General features: G+C 38.9%; 1 protein-coding gene and 1 non-coding gene across 2 annotated transcripts; both read left to right on the top strand.

The window, feature by feature from the left end:
* Positions 1–9,649: 9,649 nt before the first annotated feature.
* Positions 9,650–10,480, top strand: LOC133815236 (uncharacterized). The gene has a single exon (XM_062248092.1). It carries the CDS (start codon positions 9,650–9,652, stop codon positions 10,478–10,480), a length of 831 nt encoding a protein of 276 aa, XP_062104076.1.
* Positions 10,481–20,838: 10,358 nt separating this feature from the next.
* Positions 20,839–20,944, top strand: LOC133820322 (small nucleolar RNA R71). Its single transcript, XR_009886740.1, has one exon. It is a non-coding gene; the product is annotated as a small nucleolar RNA R71 (small nucleolar RNA).
* The last annotated feature ends 750 nt before the right edge of the window (positions 20,945–21,694 follow it).

The following is a 21,694-nucleotide window of genomic DNA, read 5'->3' as shown; positions in this document are numbered from 1 at the left end:
CGGTTAGAAACCTCCGCTTTCCCGTTGGCTTGTGGATGATAGGAAATTGTTACCTTGTGAGTTACACTATAGCGTCGAAACAATGCTTCTATACTCTTGTTACAAAAATGAGTGCCTCGATCACTAAGTATAGCCTTAGGTGTACCAAAACGCACAAAAATGTTGGAGCGAATGAATTCCACTACTGTTTTTGAATTATCCGTTCTAGTTGCAATTGCTTCCACCCATTTAGACACGTAGTCTACTGCCAATAAAATATATTCATAGCTGAAAGAGGCTGGGAACGGTCCCATGAAATCCATACCCCAAACATCAAAGATCTCAAGAATTAAAATAGGAGTTTGAGGCATTTGATCCTTGGCTGTTATGTTACCAACTCATTGACAACGATCACATGCCTTACAATAAGCATAAGAATCTTTGAAAATTGTGGGCCAATAGAAACTGCTGTCAAATATCTTACGAGCTGTCCTCTTAGGTCCAAAGTGTCCACCACAAGCATAAGCATGACAAAAAGTAAGGATGGAACGAAATTCAGATTCAGGAACACAGGAAATCTGAAATCATTGGTAAGTTTCAAGAAATCAAAGCTGAGGCTGAGAAGCAGTTAGGTAAGACTCTTAAGACACTTTGATCTGATCGAGGTGGAGAATATTTGGATTTAGAATTCAAATATTTCTTGCTGGAGCATGGTATTATATCCCAACTCACAGCACCAGGAACACCACACCAAAATGGTGTTTCGAAAGAAGAAACAGGACCTTGTTGGATATGGTTAGGTCTATGTTAAGCTATTATTCACTTCCTCTCTCATTCTGGGGATATGCACTTCAAACTGCGACTTACATTTTGATCTAAGACCATAAGCAAGATGCCATTAGAACTGTGGAATGGAAACAAACCTAGTTTGCACCATTTCCGCATTTGGGGCTGTCCTGGTCATGTTCTTAGACCTAAATTAGGGAAACTTGATTCAAGGTGTGAAGTGTGCATTTTTGTTGGCTACACTCCAGAAATAAGAGGCAGTTATTTCTATAGTCCAAAGGATCAAAAGGTATTTGTTTCCACAAATGCGATCTTCCTTGAACATGACTATATGAATAACTATAAACCTCAGAGCAAGGTGGTATTGGAGGAACTCACAGCTGATAATATTCCATCACAATCATCTTCATCATTAAATGATAAACGACAAACCAAGGAAACCACTATTCCTGAAAAAGGAAACCCCAGTGCAACGTCATAGTGGGAGGATTGTGAGACAGCCTGTTTACTACGAACATGAGGCACATGTCCTTGTTTCTGATACAGACAAGGATGATCCATTAACCTTTGAATAAGCAATTGATGATCCTAGAAAGGAGAAATGGCACGAAACCATGAACCAAGAAATGGAATCGATGTATTCCAATTCTGTTTGGGAACTTGTGGATCCACTTGAAGATGTCAGGCCCATAGGGTGTAAGTGGATATACAAGAAGAAAACAAGTGTAGATGGGAAAATAGAGACTTTCAAAGCAAGGCTAGTAGCCAAAGGTTACACTCAGAGAGAAGGTGTTGATTATGAAGAAATATTTTCTCCTGTGGCCATGCTCAAATCCATTCGCACCCTATTATCCATAGCGGCTGCCACTGATTATGAGATATGGAAAATGGGTGTCAAGACAGCTTTTCTGAATGGCTATCTTGATGAAAGTATCTATATGGTACAACCAGAAGGGTTCATAAAGAATGGGGAAGATCAAAATGTGTGCAAGTTGTTGAAATCTATTTATGGATTAAAGGAAGCATCTAGATCTTGGAATATCACTTTTGATAAAACAATTAAAAGATATGGCTTCGAACAGAATGTCGACGAAGCATGTGTGCATAAATACATCAAAGGAAAAGTGGTGGTTTTCTTAGTTCTTTACAGTGATGACATTTTTCTCATTGGGAACAATGTAGAGACATTGTCAAACGTGAAGAAGTGGTTAGCCGAAAAGTTCCAAATGAAAAATTTGGGCGAGACGAGCTATATTATGGGAATCCAAATCCTAAGGGATGGGAAGAACAAGCTCTTGGCACTTTCCCGGGCTAAATTTATAGATAAAGTGCTTGAAAGATTCTCTATGGAGAATTCCAATAAAGGTCAGTTACTGACCAGACATGGAATTGCTCTCTTCAAGGAACAATGTCCTAAGACACCTTAGGAGAAAGAGGATATGAGAAAGTATCCCTATGCTTCAGCGGTTGGGAGTTTAATGTATGCTATGTTGTGTACTATGCCCGTTGTAACTCCCTCCTACCCAGGGACTGTTACGGTGTGCATTTTAAACAGTGCTAAACTCGTTAATCGATTCATTTGGCCATAATCGTGTAACTAAGTATGATTAACGATTTAGGGTTAAAAATTTTGGTTAAGAAACAACGTTTCACTAAAACGTAACCTGTATACATTGGGATCCCAAAAATATAATTTAAACGTTAATTACAATAAAATATTTACAACCAGCCGTCCTAAGCGGCAAAATAGGGTGTAACCCTAGTTCCTCTTTAAACCCTCGGCCGTGGTGGTCGAGCAGCCGCATTAGTACACATCGTCACTTAAGCTCTCCAACTCAAGGATCGTCCAACTTTCTTTTGCCTTTACCTGCACCACTTAGCACCCGTGAGCCGAAGCTCAGCAAGAAAACTCAATATGCTCATGAACAGTAATAACATGTTACTATATCATAATAGGCATGCCTAGTAATAATAGCCATATTCATGCATGCAAATAAGTCCAAATAATGATTGTGGGCCCTGCCCTTTGTATAGATGACTTATGGGGCATGCCCTTTGTATAGATGACTTTCAAGTCATAATGAGAAATAAGTGGCAATTAAGTCACAGACTTGGACTCTAGACCCTAATAAGATGAGTCAATAACACTTTATGATTTTGATAATCATCATGGGGCTTGTAGCCCTAATCAGATGAGTCATTAACAGTTTAAAATTCTGGTAACCATGATGGGGCTTGTAGCCCTAATCAGATGAGTGAGTCGCACTTTGGGCTCCGCACCCTAATCAAATAAGTGACTGATGAGTGAGTCACGAACTTGGGCTCAACACCCATAGCCATGTGACGTTGCAGTCACCTGAGCCTTTTGGCCCTGGCTCTAAGTAACTAGCCTTTAGACTAGACAAGAGCTTTTAATTTTCATCAAACTTGAGGTCGGTCAAGCATTAATGTTCATGATGATTCATTCAATGCTTAGGTCGATTAGATCTAATCATTTCAGCTTGTGTTGAACACATCAATTTCATTCTTGACTCTTAAGCCAATACCATACGGCTCGTGCCGATTTCTGACTCATGGGTCAGTGCCATACACAAGTAAGCAATGTAACCAGGCATATATCATATGTCAAATATCCAAATGCAAGGTATTCATCATACTTACTTAACAATCACTAGCATAATTATGATCATGCACTAATCACATGTATCTTATGCATCACATGCATCACATACTGGGTGCAGTTTTCTTACCTTTTGTCCAAGCACAGGTTACCAATGAACAACTCTCCAGCATGATCCTGTTTCCAATCCCCTAGCGATAACCTAGTCACAACCATAAATGGTGTTTCAATGAGGTGAAGTTCCAAAACCCCAATCCCAGGACCAATCTCGCGCTCTCGAGACCTCCAATTCCACCAAACAGGGTGGTGGAATCATCCCTCGAGCCTTCGGGTTAAAACCCCAAAAAGTACCAAAAAACCTATTTCTGAAGGATGTGTAGTGCTACAGCGCTACCTTTGGGCGCTACAGCGCTACAAGCAGACCCAACTCCCCCAAAACAGAGCACCTAGCGCTGTAGCGCTACCAACCTAGTGCTACAGCGCCCAAACTAGATTTCTGGGTTCTAACTTCGTGTTCTTCAAGTTTCAAAGCTCCAAATCTGACCCCAACCTATCCAAATCTAAAAATTAAAGTTCCCAAACATCCTAATCTCCCAAAACCAATAAAACCCGAGCTTCAATTTATCCAAAAACTCATCAAAACATAAAATCCAATCAAAGCTTAAAAAATTTAAAAACTAAGAACTTAAAACTTGGATTACCTCCGATTGAGTTGTTTCCCAGCTAAATCCTCTTGCTAAAAAGCTTCTAATCTTTCCTAGAATCGATATGCCTTGATCCTCGCTTGAATCTGAGTCCTAGAACTCAAGTTTCCTTCAAAAATGTGATCGAGTGTCGAAAAGGAAACGGGAGGAAGAGAGAACATTCTGAACGTTCTTTTATAATTCTAACAGGTTACTTCAAGCTTAAGTAGCCTCAAGAAAATCCTAATGCTCGGGGTCCCGAAAATGCCCCCGGGGGTAAAATAGTCAAAACTCTCAGAATTTCCCCCTAATCTTACTAACTCCCAATTTATCATCAAATATTTATTCATATTACCCAATATCCCGATAATGTACTAAATACCCCTTGACTCACTCCGAGTCAAGTATGAATCCCGTTGTGACTTTCCCACTAGCTTGCCTCCTAGGATCATCTCGTGTTGGGTAACCCTAGCATAACCAAATAATAATAAAGCACCACACACATATCACATATATGACAAATATACCCAAAATGACCAAAATATGAAAATTGCCCAATTGAACAGAAATGGGTTCACATGCATATTTAATACACCTGAACATGCATATAATCATTTGATTGCATAATAAATCCATTATGGCCCTCCCGACCTCATAATCAAGGCCCCAAGCCTTGTTAGGAAATTTGGGTCATTATAACTATCCCCTCCTTACAGAAATTTCATCCTCGAAATTTTATCTGATCAGCCTGTAATATAAATTTCGCATATCTGATTCCAGTTCCCAGGTCGTTCCCTCAACCTCACTATTTTTGTATCATACCTTAACTAAAGGTATAACTTTGCTTCTCAGAACTTTGTTCTTTCTGTTAAAATCTGAACTGGCTATTCCTCACAGGATAACTTAGCCTCAATATCCAAATTCTCATAACTCAACACATGAGTCTCATCTAACACATGTTTCCTCAACATGAAAATACAAAATACACTGTATACTACTGACAGTGCCAAAGATAAGGCCAATCCAATGGAAATTTGACCGATCCTATCCAAGATTCAAACGGTCTTACTAATCTAGGGCTCAACTTGCCCTTATTTCCTCACCCCTTTCCATGGTTATACTTTAAGGAAGATACAGTCTTCCACTTGGAATTCCATGTTCCTGCATCTCAAATCAACATAACTTTTCTATTTACTCTGAGAAGTGAGCATCCAAGCTCTAACCCTTTTTTTTAATATCCTCAATGATCCTCTGAACTACCTCAGGATCCAGATATAACATCTCACCCATCTCATAAGATGCTCTTCCAATAACCGGATAATTCTCTCTCTGATTTACCATCAGTCTGAGGATAATAAATTGTATTAAATTCCAACTGTATACCCATCGCCTTCTACAACCTTTCCCAAAACTTGGAAGTAATAATAGAGTCTTCATCTGATAAGATAGACCTTGAATTCTATGAAGGCGTACTACCTCTCTCACACAAAGATGTGAATACTGATCAGTTGTGTTACTTATCATTACTGATTGAAGTGAACTCACTTTAAATACTGGTCCATAATGACCCAATCCAAATCACGTTGGCCCACTATCCAGGGCAGCCCCACAGCGAAACCCATCGCGATGTTTCCTTATTTCCATTATGGAATACTCAAAGGCTACAATAGCCTTACTGGTTTATGATACTTTGTCTTTGATAGGATAGATTTTTAATACTTTTTAGTCTTAGTTTTTTTAGTTTTATTATTAATATTTTATATTTTTAGTTCTTTTTATGTGTGGTTGTTGTATTTTTCAGGTTGTCATTTGTTAAATAGATATTTGAGAAATATTTCAAAATTTATTTGAAATATTATCTTCAATCAAGAGAAAAACAATAAAAAGATATTTATTTGAATGGATTGGAGAAGTAAAGGAGAATTCAAACTTAAATTGTTGGAAAAATCTGAGATATTTTGAATCTGAGACAGTTTTGGTATTTTGATTATATCTCCCAACTTACTTATCAGATTTAACTTTTTTTGGCGTTGGAAAGCTTATTCAAAGACCTACGAAATCTTATTTCACAAGGAAAGTCAAATTTCGACGTTTACATTGTGTTATTTGACCTACAAGATTACACAAGCTAGAGTTACGTGATTTTAAATTCAAATAAAAATATTTTGGAGCATTATCAAGTAACAAATGAAAACATCTAGAAAACTCTTTTCACAACCTTATTACTATTAAAAGAATGCTTTAGACTATTTTAGATCTTTCTCTCTCTCTTTCTTCTTGACCTCTCTCTATTTCCTCTCTTTCTTCTCTTACTTCTTTTTCTATTCTTTTTCATGAACTAATTTTTTATCTAGGGTTCTATCTCTCTCTCCTTCGGTGTCTCACCGGAGCTATGGCGAAAGGAGTGAAGGCAGCTGGGAAAACCAAATCGAAGCCGAAATCTAAGAAATATGGTCCATCATCTTCTGATAGGATCATCAAAACGAGGTCAATGGATGAGGTATTAGGAGTGACGGAGCTGGATATTGAGGAAGATAAAGAGGTGGATGATCAATGGGTTGAGAAGCATTACTCACCAGAAGCGACGGAGGAGCTTCTCAGGAAACAAAGTGAGATTTGACAAGATTTCTCTGACTGGCTAACGATTGTGAATCGCACGACACAAGATGTACATTCGGGTAAGAAAATTCCTCCTCCGATTTTGCGATCTAACATCGTTAAGAATTTAGAGTTCTGTTTTGTTGGATCACCAAAGCAGAAGGGCGACTGTCCAGGGGCTACTGCCTGCGAAAGTGGTTTGGGTCAGATGGACAAGCAAGGCGATTGCCTGATTGCTCCTGGAAGTGATGGTTATTTGAAGCGAGATACTAGCTCAAAAGTGAAAATAACCTTTGATGATATTGCAGAGGAGGTTAACTATTGGCAGTCATCGATAGTTTGTTTTGTAATGGGAGTTAATCCGCCTCTTCATATTCTTGATGGTTTTGCAAGGAGAATGTGGAAAGAGGATGTTGTTAAGGTGGGATTGATTGCTCGGGGGATCTTTATCATTTGATTTCAGAACATGGAACAACGAGATAAGGTCCTACAGGGAGGTTACATATTCTTTGATCGAAAGCCTGTGGTTATGAAACCATGGAACCCGATAGATGACTTTTCTAAAGAGGAGATTACTAGTGTACCGACTTGGATACAATTAAAAGGATTGGATATCAAATATTGGGGGGGGGGGGGGGGAAATCTTTATTCAAGATTGTTGGACAGATAGGCACACCTCTACAAGTTGATGACATTACAAAACACAGGGACCGGCTGATGTATCCCCGTGTCTTAATTGAGGTTAACTTTGCACAAGATTTCCCAGCTTCAATTTCTTTCACTGATGAATTTGATCGTGACATTGTTTTGGAAGTGAAGTATGAATGGTTGCCCCTGGTTTGCTATAGCTGTTCAGGTTTGGGACATGAAACTAAACAGTGTAGGAACAAGCTTATAGAGAAGGAAACAGAGAAACAATGGGTTCCTAAAGAAAAAGTGACAAAGATGGAGACAATGGTTCTGAAAGTGGATAAGGAGGGTTTTCAAAGAGTTGAGAAGGGGAAAAGAGTAGATAAGGAAGCTTTACCAGTTATGACTAAAGTGACTAATAGATTTGGTATACTAGAAAGTCAGGAACAGGAGGGTCCAAATTGTCATATGGAAGGGGGGGGAGATCCCTCTACTTCCAATGGATAAGATCCTCTGTTGGAATGTTAGGGGGGTTAATAGCCAACTAAAACATCAAGAAATCAAGCAATTGATTTTTTCTAAAAAAGTTGGGCTAGTTAGTCTCCTTGAAACTAAGGTCAAGAATAAGAGCATGGGTTCTCTATACACTAGTTTATTTTAGAATTGGTGTTTTACAAATAATAACTCTTGGATTGACAAAGGGAGGATTGTTATAGCATGGCTACCAAATTTGTTTTCTGTTGATATTAGACTTTGTACAGCTCAACTAGTTCACTGTGTTGTTCATTCAAGGCAGAAACAAGGCAGGTTTAATGTTACCTTTGTATATGGCTTCAACGAAGATAAGAAGAGAACTCAACTATGGATAGATCTGGAGGATATTGCAACACAAATACAGGGGCCTTGGACAATTATGGGTGACTTTAATGATATCCTGTTTCCTAATGAAAGAATGGGGAGAAGATGTACTAAAAGTCCTACTCAAGAATTTCGAGATTGTGTGGAAAGATGTCAATTGGAGGACTTAAAATATTCTGGGAACTTTTACACCTGGAGTAATAAGCAAAAGCCAGAGGACAGAGTCTTCTCAAAGCTAGACCGAGTTTTGGTTAATCCTGAATGGGCAGATGTGTTTCAACATTCAGAAGCAATTTTCTTACCTGAGGGTTGTTTTGATCATAGTCCCATTTTGGTGTCTTAATATCAAGATGTGATTAGTGGCAAAAAACCTTTTCGATATTTTCGAATGTGGAAAGATGCAGATGATTTTGGTGCAAGAGTTGCTCAGAGTTGGCAAGAAGGAGCTGTTGGTTCTGCTATGTACAAATTGACAGTGAAACTCAAACGGTTGAAACATGTCCTTAAGCTGATTAATAAAGAAGGTTTCAATGATCTACACAAAGCAGAAATGGTTGCTAAAGAAGAATTGATGAACTTGCAGACAAAAGTGAATAAAGATCCTCATGACTCCCGAATGCAGGTAGAGGAACAGAATGCTAGGGAGAATTATGCCAAATTATCCAAGGCATATTCTTTTTTTCTAGCTCAGAAAGCTAAAATTACTTGGGCTACCAATGGAGATGAAAACACAGCAATCTTTCATGCTTCTCTGCGGGCAAGGAGACTTCAGAACCGAATCTATACAATAGAAGATGAGCAAGGGAATTGGTGTGATTCTCCTATTACTGTTCAGCGAGCATTTCTTCAATATTATCAACATCTTCTTGGCTCTGTGATGTTTAACAGATATAGGGTGAAGCAGAGCATTATTAATATTGGACCAAAGTTATCTGAAATACATTACAAAATTCTTGAAGCCGAGTACACAGCACAGGAGGTCAAAGAAGCCATGTTCTCTATTCCTGGAATGAAAGCCCCAGGCCCGGATGGTTTTGGTAGTAGTTTTTACCAAGATAACTGGGATTTGGTAGGGTATGATGTGATATCTGCGATACTATCTTTCTTGACCTCAGGCAGAATACTCAAGGAGATTAATGCCACTACCATTACTCTTATTCCTAAGATGATCTGTCCGCGAAGTGTGAGTGACTTTAGGCCAATCTCGTGCTGCAACGTGATTTACAAGGCTGCATCGAAAGTGATTTGTTCGAGATTGAGACAAGTATTACCTTATTTAATTGCTGAAAACCAGGGGGGTTTCGTACATGGTAGACACATAGCCCATAATATTATGGTTTGTCAGGATTTGGTGAGATTATATGGGCGAAAAAATTGCAAGCCTAGTTGTATGATTAATATTGATCTAAGGAAAGCATACGATACAATAGAGTGGGGATTCATTGAAGAGATGCTCAAGGCTTTTGAATTTCCTCAACACTTTTCAGAATAAATAATGACTTGTGTTAAAATTCCCAAGTTTTCCTTGCTTCTCAATGGATCGATGCATGGTTTTTTTGCATCAAAACGAGGTCTTAGGCAAGGGGATCCCATATCTCCCTTGCTGTTTGTTCTTGGAATGGAGTATCTATCAAGAATATTGAGTAAAGTGGGTACTTTATCTGGTTTCAAATACCATGATAAATGCTCCAATCTGAAGTTAAACCATCTATGTTTTGCGGACGACCTTCTTATTTTCTGTCATGGAGACTATGTTTCAATCCTTCTCATGCTCAGAGGTCTGAAGCTATTTTCCTCTTCTTCGGGCCTGGTTCCCAACTCTGATAAGTCTGCCATATACTATCACGGTATGCCTGAAGCTGTAGTTGATCGGGTCCTAGAGGTCTCTGGATTTTCTCGCAGCCACCTCCCATTCAGGTACCTCGGCATCCCTATTTGCTCAAAAAAAATTCCTTCTGCTGAATGTAAATGTATATTGGAAAGGATGATAAGCAGGATTAGATCTTGGAGTACTCAGAACCTCTCTTATATGGGGAGAGTCACATTGATCAATTCAGTCCTAATCTCAATTCATTCATATTGGGCTCAAATTATGATTTTGCCTAAGAAATTGTTAAAAGAGGTTGAAGCTATATGTAGAGCCTTTCTTTGGAAAGGTATCTCGGATACTCACTTACCAGGGCTAATTGCTTGGGAGAATATTTGTGTCTCAAGGGCTGCAGGTGGCTTGGGATTTCAGAAATTACATGATTGGAACATGGCTGCCATGGGAAAATATGTTTGGGCAATTGCCAAGAAGAAAGATAGCCTGTTTTCAAGTGGATAAATAGTGTCTATTTGATGAATCACAATTGGTGGGATTATAAATGTCCCATGGACTGCAGCTGGTACTGGAAGTGTTTAGTGGCTGTGAAGGATAGTTTCATAATGAAAATTTCTCAGGATTCTTTTTTGTCCTAGGAATATACTATCAAATGGGGATTAGACTTGCTGTTTCCTCAAGAATCTAGAGTATCATGGAGGAAGTTTGTTTGGGATAGACTCATTACTCCCAAGCATCGATTTATTATGTGGTTAGTTATGTGGGGAAGACTACACACAAAGGACCGAATTGTTAAATTCAAGCCTAATATTGATCAGGATTGCTTAATGTGTGGACAGGAAAAGGAAAGCATTGACCACCTCTTTTTCAAATGTATATACAGTCAGAGGTGTTTAGAGGCTATCAAAAATTGGCTTAATTGGAATGCACAGTCAACTAATCTCACTTGTATTCTGCATTGGGTTTCTCATGCCAAGCTTAAATCCAGGATATACAAGAGCATGTTGTTCTCTTTTCTTGCTGCAACAGTGTATCATATATGGAGAGTGAGGAATGATGCACTTTGGAATCACAAGCTTTGGCAAATTCAACACACAGTTAGTAGAATTCAGCATGATTGTAAATTTCGGGTATTTAGTGTGTTGCCATGTAAAGCATCTACGAAAGATAGAGAATTTATTAACAGTTTGTCTCTGAATTGATTTGTACAGATTATATATAGGGCCTTTACTTGTTTCGGCAGATTTTTGGGTTGGAATTGGGTCTTGTAATTGTGTTGGGTTTCATAGACTTGTCTTGTAATGGTTTGTTGAACAATCTTTCTTATTCATCAAAAAAAAAATTATCTAGGGTTTAATGTAGTCACTTGGATTTCTATCTAATTGAATTATGATATTCTTTTGATTTTTCTTCTCTATTCTAATCTATATAATGTGTGTTTAATGCTAGTAAATACTTGATCACTATTTTCTTAATTTAAGGATTTTGATTCAAAATTCGAAAGATGAGAATTGAATATGCTATCATTATATAGACATAGGTTACATATTTGACAAAAGTACATGTATGACTTGTGTAGTAATTAGGTTTCCATGCTTAATGTCTTCTATATGTTTAATTTTATCACAGAGATGTAGAAAATCTACATATAGGCTGAGATCTTATATCTTGAAAAAGAATAGGAATCGATTTATGTTAACCTGTTATTAGAATAAAAAGAAAGAAATCTAGAATTGATTAATACAATTAGTAAAATGAAAAGTTGATGAAATTAACATCCTATGTCTTTTTTTCATAGTGATTTAAATCTTTTAGTTAGTTGTTTTCTTGTTTAAAGTATTTTCATATTTAAAATTAAATTCAAAAGTCAAATTCTTAGTTTCCAAATAGAAATTTAAAGAAAAATTAGTGGTACTTGGAAGATAGTCTTTGAGGGAACGATACTTTACTTATCGTATATTACTTGAATGGATTGCGTGCACTTGCGTATATATATATTTTCACGATCAGTCTTGACCGGCTAATAGGTTAAGAACTTTGTCATGTATTCTATTACGTCCCTCTCCATCCCAAGCTACCAATATAAAACTTTCAGACCCTAATACATATTTCATAATGCCTGGATGAAGAGAATAAAAGAGAAGTATGAGATTCATCCAAAATCCCTCGTTTAATCCCAATGTCCATCGGATCCCAAGTTCGATCCCTTTTTACCACAATAAACTCATACCTGACACTGCATAATCCTTAGCTAATCTAGCTAGGACATTCCCCTCAATCTTCCTATCTTTGGTTCACTTAATTGTTTTCATTTGATCCTCTCTGAAAGAGTAAATTAAACATAATGTTGGCCACCTGGCCCACCAGTAACTCTACTCTATTTCTGGTCATATCCTTCAACTATCATGATGCATAGGCAATCATTTTTCCCTGTCACTGAGGTGTCATAACAACCTGCAAACTGATTATGATCTGTAAGAAGACTCAGAACTCTTTCCCAAAACACATATAATATCCTGCCCGTCCAAGGAAACTCCTTACCTCTAAGGCGTTCCTTGACCTTGGCAATTCTCCAACCGAGAATATACCACAATACCATCAATCAAGACGATCACAAACCCAATTTAGGTAATCCTTGAATACTATGTTCATCTAATCCATCAAAACAACTCACCACTCTCAGTGCCCTTATCTAATATAAAAAGCAATCCTTTGCATATCCTTTTTCCTGATCTTTAGCTTGTGCTAACTAGATCAAAGATTCACCTTAAAGAATATCATCTTACCCAATAACTGAGTCCTTTAGTTCTTACAATTCTGCTGAATCCATTCAATACAATACCCTAGACCCGATCATGTCCCTGGCACCAACCTAATCACCATTCTATCTCTTTATGTAAAGGTAATCCTGAAAAATCCCCTGGAGATACATCCAGAAACTTACAGACTAATCCAGTCTGTCCTGGTCCTACTAGCACAACCTAACTGGTACCCACCACACTTGCTAGGAGTTCTATGTACCCTCCTGCAATAAATCTCTAGCTCTAAATACAGGTGTCATAAACATACACAATCCATGCGCAGTGCCAACTACCACAAGGGCTTCCCACTCTCAAGCTCAAGAGTCACTATTCTTTCCTTGCAAACCATCATTGTCCCAAACTTGGCTAACCAATCTATATCTAGGATCATACTGAAGTCATTCATAACAAACCCTATCAAAACAATTGATGAGTCCTTTCCACAATAATCTAACTCATCACAACATAACCATGTAATCTGCATATCAAGTCTATGCCTCTCTAGATGCAACAAGCAAAGAACAACATGGCACCAAAACCAATCAGCACAATACAAAAATCAAAACTAGAAAGTTGACCTGCCACCCCTTAGGAACCAGCCTCAGTCTCACTCTCAGTCTCTGACTGCATTGGAATGAACACTCGAGCTGGAGTCGAGCTGTCCACCCCCTTTTGCTCATCCATCCTCCGTTTTGGGCAATCCTTCATAAAGTGCCCAACCATTCCACATAAGAAACATGACTTTGCTCGGCATTCTCCTAGATAACGCCTCTTGCACCGAGCGCATTTTCAATAAGTCCTCCAGATTTTATTCTTGCTCAAACCAATAAACAGAGGTGTCACTACTTGAGTACTACGCTCTCCAGCACCCTCCTTTATTATCTCATTTCCTGTGCTCTCAACAGCAAGAGCCTTCCCTACCACCTGAGCGCAGGTAGAGATTTCATGCATTGGGGCACCTCTAATGCCCTGAGCTATTCTGGGATTCAATCCCTGGATAAACCTTTCCTTCCGAGCTACATCTGTGGGTACCATATCAAAAGAAAACTTGGCCAATGCATCAAATCTGTTAACATACTCGGTTACTGTTGCATTTCCCTGAACGAGCTTCAGAAAATCATTCATCTTAGCAGTCTTGGCCGCATCACAGTAATATCTTTCATTGAACAGCTGCCTAAATTCTTTCCAGTCCATCACAGCTGTATCTAGTGTCTGGGATACTACTTCCCACCATGTCCGGGCATCATCACGCAATACATATGTAGCACAGATCACCCTATCGTGACCTACCACCCCCATACTATCGAGAATGGAAATGATCATGCCCATCCATTGCTCAGCTCTGAATGGATCTATGCCTCCCTTAAAGACTTTAGGGTAATACTCCTGGAATCTTCAACAAATAAATTCCCACATGTTCTCAACCCTAGGCTGAGCCAAAACTAGTGCCACTCCTGGCATAACAAAGGAAGAGGTGTTCCCTAACAGATTCTATTGTTGCTTCAAACACCTAATCTCTTCCTCTTGCCTCTGTAATCTTAATTGCATATTTGTAAACACCTGTGGTAAATTCTGAGGGGTAGATGAATAACTCAAACCCTGGCTGTAATCCCCAGTCCAGTATAACCACCACTAGGTCTCATTATCTGCCTTGGATACATACCTGCTGATTGAATCTGCAGTCAATAACTTGACCCATTAAATATGATGAGCATATTCAAAAGCCTTCCCCATGGGAACAATCATACCACACTACATTCACAAACCCCTGCAGTGCTAAAAACATTCCCATAGCATTTGTTCATCAATTCATAACCCCTGCTCTTTCAACATATACGCCATGCTTCCAACTCTAGCATGAAATTATCACATTCATATGTATACATTCACGGAGCATGTAATTATATAATCATATTAATAGTCAAGAGACTGGCTCTATCAGAATCTCATGCTCCCTAATACAATATGCAGGTAAAGCACTTACATTCTATTTGAGTAGTTAAGCACATAACTAGATAAATAGTTACCATACCCTGAGTGAAGCTATCTTTAGTGACGAGTGTACATGCCCAACTTTTCTTCAGGAACCCTTAACCTTGGCTCGTTCTGACACCAAGTTGCAATGCCCTATTACCCAGGGATCGTTACGGTGTGCATTTTAAACAGTGCTAAACATGCTGATCAAGTCATTTGGCCATAATCGTGTAACTAAGTATGATTAATAGTTTAGGGTTAAATTTTTTGGTTAAGGTACAACGTTTCACTAAAACGTAACCTGTATACATTGGGAACCCAAAAATATAATTTAAAGGTTAATTACAATAAAATATTTACAACCAGCTGTCCTAAGCGGCAAAATAGGGTTTAACCCTGTTTCCTCTTTAAACCCTCGGCCGTGGTGGTCGAGCAGCCGCATTAGTACACATCGTCACCTAAGCTCTCCAACTCAAGGATGGTCCAACTTTCTTTTGCCTTTACCTACACCACTTAGCACCCGTGAGCCGAAGCTCAGCAAGAAAACTCAATATGCTCATGAACAGTAATAACATGTTACTATATCATAATAGGCATGCCTAGCAATAATAGCCATATTCATGCATGCAAATAAGTCCAAATAATGATTGTGGGTCCTACCCTTTGTATAGATGACTTATGGGGCATGCCCTTTGTATAGATGACTTTCAAGTCATAATGAGAATAGATGGCTAATGTGTCCATCTAAAGTAAGTGAATCAAATAAGTGACAATTAAGTCACAGACTTGGACTCTAGACCCTAATAAGATGAGTCAATAACACTTTATGATTTTGATAATCATCATGGGGCTTGTAGCCCTAATCAGATGAGTGATTAACAGTTTAAAATTCTGGTAACCATGCTGGGGCTTGTAGCCCTAATCAGATGAGTGAGTCGCACTTTGGGCTCCGCACCCTAATCAGATAAGTGACTGATGAGTGAGTCACGAACTTGGGCTCAACACCCATATCCATGTGACGTTGCAGTCACCTGAGCCTTTTGGCCCTGGCTCTAAGTAACTAGCCTTTAGACTAGACAAGCGTTTTTATTTTTCATCAAACTTGAGGTCGGTCAAGCATTAATGTTCATGATGATTCATTCAATGCTTACGTCGATTAGATCTAATCATTTCAGCTTGTATTGAACACATCAATTTCATTATTGACTCTTAAGCCAATACCATACGGCTCGTGCCGATTTCTGACTCATGGGTCAGTGCCATACACAAGTAAACAATGCAACCAAGCATATATCATATGTCAAATATCCAAATGTAGGGTATTTAGCATGCTTACTTAGCAATCACTAGCATAATTATGATCATGCACTAATCACATGTATCTTATGCATCACATGCATCACATACTGGGTGCAGTTTTCTTACCTTTGGTCCAAGCACAGGTTACCAATGAACAACTCTTAAGCACGATCCTGTTTCCAATCCCCTAGCAATAGCCTAGTCACAACCATAAACAGTGTTTCAATGAGTTCAAGTTCCAAACACCCAATCCCGGGACCAATCTTGCGCTCTCGGGACCTCAAATTATACCAAACAGGGTGGTGGAATCATCCCCCGAGCCTTCGGGTCAAAACCCAAAAAATTACCAAAAAACCAATTTCTGAAGATTGTGTAGCGCTACAGCACTACAAGTAGACCCAACTCCCCCAAAACAGAGTACCTAGCATTGTAGCGCTACCAACCTAGCGCTACAGCGCCCAAACCAGATTTTTGGGTTCTTACTTCGTGTTATTTGAGTTTCAAAGCTCCAAATCCGATCCAAATCTCAAAATTAAAGTTCCAAAACATCCTAATCTCCCAAAACCAATAAAACTCGAGCTTTAATTCATCCAAAAACTCATCAAAACATAAAATTCAATCAAAGCTTAAAAACTTTAAAAACTAAGAACTTAAAACTTGGATTAACTCTGATTGAGTTGTTTCCCAGCTAAATCCTCCGGCTAAAAAGCTTCTAATCTTCCCTAGAATCGCTATGCCTCGATCCTCGCTTGAATCTGAGTCCTAGAACTCAAGTTTCCTTTGAAAATGTGATTGGGTGTCGAAAAGGGAACGGGAGGAAGAGAGAACATTCTGAACGTTATTTTATAATTCTAACAGGTTACTTCAAGCTTAAGTTGTAACGCCCTAGATAGCCAAGAATGCTACACTATGTACTTATAAAGGTGCAGGACTTTCTAATCAAGTCATTTAGTTAAAAATGTCTAATTGAAACTATTAATGTGCTAGGGTTAAAAGGGTTTGGTCTCAAAAGGTACATTTCATAAAATTAAACATTTTACACATGGGATCCCAAAAGAAATAGCATTTAAAAGTCTGTTCACAAAACTTCCAGTGTACAGAAAACCACCAGCCTTTCTAATGGCTAAACAGAAGATTATGGTTTTCTTGTCCCTGTCTCCCCTCAACCGTGGTGCCTGAGCAGCTGATCATGTACATTATGCTCTCGGAGCTCTCCTAATCAGGGTTGATCAAGTTTGCCCTTGCCTTTACATGCACCACAAAGCCCCCGTGAGCCAAGGCCCGGCAAGAAAACATATCATATTACAAAGCAAGCAATAATAACATTTGGATAACCCATTTAAGCATGTTCATACACCTAACATATCACAATAAACACAGAGCATGAAGTTTCAACCAAAGAATCAGCTAATCATCACCCATCTACACAGCATAACAATCCACCAATCAATAATAACAAACAAATCACATAATAATCAGGGTCGACACCTTAGGTCGCACCCCCTGTTTACCCCACTAACTCCGATCCGCTTAAACCGAGCTCAGTGCATAATAAGTTGTCCTCAGCTACCAGTGGCCGAGCCGCGCCCTGTGCGCTAGTGTAAACTTTAGCACTCTTAGGTCGTTGGTTTACTGTTTACATGGCACAATGCCATCCTTTCAAAGCATACAAGATATGGAGCCCTTAGTCCCATTATAAATCCACAACCGGATGCAGTTTTCTTACCTTTAGTTCTCAAGTGTACTGACTACGACCGATGCCTCTTGAGCACGATCCGATCCCCGAGCCCTAGCTTATCACCTAGTCACAACCAAGATAACGGATTCCATTAATATTCAAATAAAGGTTTTCGGGTATAGTTCTAGCTTCCGGGACATCGAATTCCACCAAACACGGTGGTGGAATCGATCCTGAGAACCCTAGGTTAGATTCCCGCGCTTAAAACCTTCATTTAGCGAAAAATGCCATTTAGGGTCGCGGCCCTAAGGACTGGCGCCGTGGCCGGCCCCCAAAACCAAAGGCTAGGCCTCTTTGATCACAGACATGTGCCGCGACCCTGCCCTATGGCGCCACGACGCTTCCCTTCAGCAGAGCCTCCCTGGCTCTTCTTTGCTTCGCAGGGCCGCAGCACTCTAGAACAGAGTCGCGGCCCAACCTCTTGTGCCCAGAAAAATAACCATTTTTAACATCCTAACTCAAAACCACCCAAAACCATCCTAATTCCAAAACCCATTGATCACAAAACTTCTAACATGATTCTAGCAACATAATCCAGCAAAAACCTAGCTTTAAAACCCATTAAAATCCCATTTTAATTTCTGAAACCCAGGAGCTCAAGAACATAAAAACCAGCAATGGAACACCAGAATTCAGCCATTATTTCATGGATTCAAGCTTACCTCCACAGCAGAACCACTTCTCTAAGAAAAATTTGAGCTCACTCCCAAGCTTTCCACCTTAATTCAACCTTGAAGTTAAGAACCTAAAAACCCTTAGATTTCAACCCATAAACCACATAATCAACTAATCAAAAATGAAATTCAGTGCTTTACCTTAGTTTATGGTTGAATTCTATTGCTGAACTGAGCTATTTCCTCAAAACTCTAGCCCAAATCATAAAGTTTCTAGCTGAGTTTCTTAGATTCTAATGGTTCCCTTGAAAAAGAAGAAGAAGGAAGGAGAGAGAGATACAAGAGTAGGTTCCTCTATTTCCACCAAATTCTGAGGTTTTTACTTAGCCTAACCTTAGGCAATAAGTTAATCCCAGGGCTCGGGGTACCGAAAACGTCCCCGAGGGCAAAAAGGTAAAATTCCCCAATATTCCCGTCTAGGCTTCCTAACCTCAAATATATCTCCATATATTTATTTCCATAACCCGATAACCCAAATAGTCATCTAATACCTGAATTACCCCTTGATTTACCCCAAGTCAAACATTAAGCCCCGTTGTGACTTCCCGCTAACTAGCTCCCTAGGATCGCCTCGAGTCGCACGCTGCAGATTTACCCACATAATAATGCGGTTCTCACAAATACAACATGTAATCACATTTACATTCATATAACCATACAAGCATGTTTATCATTTAATCACACGTTAATTTAATAAATTCACACATAAACCAATTATGCCCTCCCGGCACACTAATCAATGTCCTTAAGCCATATTAGTGATTTTTGGATCGTTACATAAGTAGCCTCAAGCAAATCCTAATGCTTGGGGTCCCGAAAACGACCCCAGGGGTAAAATAGTTAAATCTCCCAGAATTTCCCCCTGATCTTACTAATTCTCAATTTATCATCAAATATTTATTCTCATTACCCAATACCTCGGTAATGTACTAAATACCCCTTGACTCAGTCAAGTATGAATTCCGTTGTGACTTTCCCACTAGCTTGCCTCCTAGGATTGTCTCGTGCTAGGTAACCCTAGCATAACCAAATAATAATAAATCACCACACACATATCACATATATGCCAAACATACTTGAAATGGCCAAAATAAGAAAATTACCCAATTGAATAGAAATGGGTTCACATGCATATTTAATACACCTAAAAATGCATATAATCATTTAATTGCATAATAAATCAGTTATGGCCGTCCCGGCCTCCTAATAAAAGCCCTAAGCCTTATTAGGAAATTTAGGTCATTACACCCGACATATGTTATATAATTAGGATTGTAAGTCGTTATCAATCAAATCCTAGTTTGGAACACTGGATTGCAGTAAAACACATTCTCAGGTATCTTAGGAGAACAAGAGATTATATGGTGTATAACCGGGTAGTGAGCTTAACCCCACTGGATACACTGATTCTAATTTCCAATCAGACAAAGACAGTCAAAAGTCGACATCTGGGCCAGTGTACACTCTTGGTGGATGAGTTGTTGTCTGGAGAAGCATTAAACAATCCAGCGTAGTTGATTCAACCATGGAAGTCGAATACATAGCGGCTTGTGAAGCATCTAAGGCGGCAGTTTGGTTGAGGAAGTTCTACACTGATCTGAAAGTAGTTCCAGATATGGATAAGCCACTAATCGTGTACTGTGATAACAGTGGAGCAGTAGCTAATTCTGAAGAACCGAGAAGCCACAAGAAAGGAAATCATATAGAAAGGAAATACCATCTGGTAAGAGAGATTTTACACCGAGGTGATGTGACTGTTATGAAGATATCGTCGGAATAAAGCCTGTTGTTCAAGACACTTCCTGCAAAGTCGTTCATGGGTCACGTGCGCAATATGGGATTAAGGAAGATGCCTCACTTGCTTTGAGGGCAAGTGGGAGATTGTTAGGATCAATGCCCTAAAAGCATGTAAAGACATTTTATTGGTTTTAAATAAAAGTATAATTTTATTATATTTGAATGTTATAATTATTGTTTGAATTAATTATATAATAATATCAAGAAAATTCCCTATTCATTCATGAGAATATGATATTGTATTAGTACGAGAGAATTAAGATCATATATAATGAATAAAATAGTCAATAACATATTAAAGTATGGATTCTTTAATGAATGGTTACTAGTACGGTTTGCTAAGCATACGAGATGTGAGTAAGCATTGAGATGGCATCTAATTCAATCATCCCAGCCATCTTCTTTGTCTTTTCCCTCTCAGTAGGCCACTGGTAATTGTTCATGGCCATCTCCTTTAACAATTCATAAGCCTCATTAGCACTTTTGCTCATGAACACACCTCCTGATGCAGCTTCTATTATTGTACGAGTAGTACCATTCAACCCATTATAAAAGTTGTGGACCAGCATCCACTTCTCTATACCATGATGCGAGCACTTCCTTAATAACTCTTTGAATCTCTCCCATGCAGCATCAGTGATTACCCTTCTGTCTAGTATAAATTATTAATTTCCTCTCTCAACTTTGCAGCTTTTGCTGGAGGGAAAAACTTTGCAAGGAACTTTTGAGCGAGCTTCTCCTATGTGGTAATAGAGTTAGCATGTAGGGAAATCAACCAACTCTTTGTGCGGTCCCTTAGTGAAAATGGAAATAGCCTCAACATTCTTGTGTCATCGCTCACCCCATTCATCTTAAATGTTACACAAAGCTCCAAGAAATTAGCTATGTGCAAGTTAGGGTCCTCTGTAGGCAAGCCTCCAAAATGAACACTACATTGAACCATTTGCAGAATTGTTGGCTTAATCTCAAAATTGTTAGCAGCAACTATGGGGTGTCTGATGCATGAATGCACTCCCATAAAATTTGGGGGTACATAATCTCTTAAACTTCTAGCCCCTTGTACAACAGGGATCTCAGCAGCCACTGTCTCTTCGACATTGTTGGCGACATTATTTACTGCATTCCCTTAGTTTGCAGCCATCCTTGCCTCCAACCTCTTATTCTTCCGATTATGTCTACATGTTCTCTCAATCTCAGGATTCGCCAGTAATATCTCAGTTGTTTTACCTCATCACATAAACCAAAACTACATGTTGATCTTGAAATTGAAAAACAAGTAGAGAAACACGTCAGAAAAATTGTTAAAGAAAAGCCTAAGTAGAACAAGAATCAATTATGTTTGATATTGATTAAATAATCCCTGGAAACGACGCCAAAAACTTGATAGAGAAAATACAATGCGCAAGTATACGGAATCGATTCAAGTAATATAGAT

The sequence above is a fragment of the Humulus lupulus genome, chromosome 2 (genome assembly GCF_963169125.1).
Source record: "Humulus lupulus chromosome 2, drHumLupu1.1, whole genome shotgun sequence".
NCBI lineage: Eukaryota > Viridiplantae > Streptophyta > Magnoliopsida > Rosales > Cannabaceae > Humulus > Humulus lupulus.
The sequence above is the reverse complement of the archived record's forward strand: the minus strand, read 5'-3'. Positions and strand labels throughout refer to the sequence as shown.

What these genes read in the sequence shown, in the direction of transcription:
- LOC133815236 (XM_062248092.1), top strand. Translation starts at nt 9,650, where the DNA reads ATGACTTGTGTTAAAATTCCCAAGTTTTCCTTGCTTCTCAATGGATCG.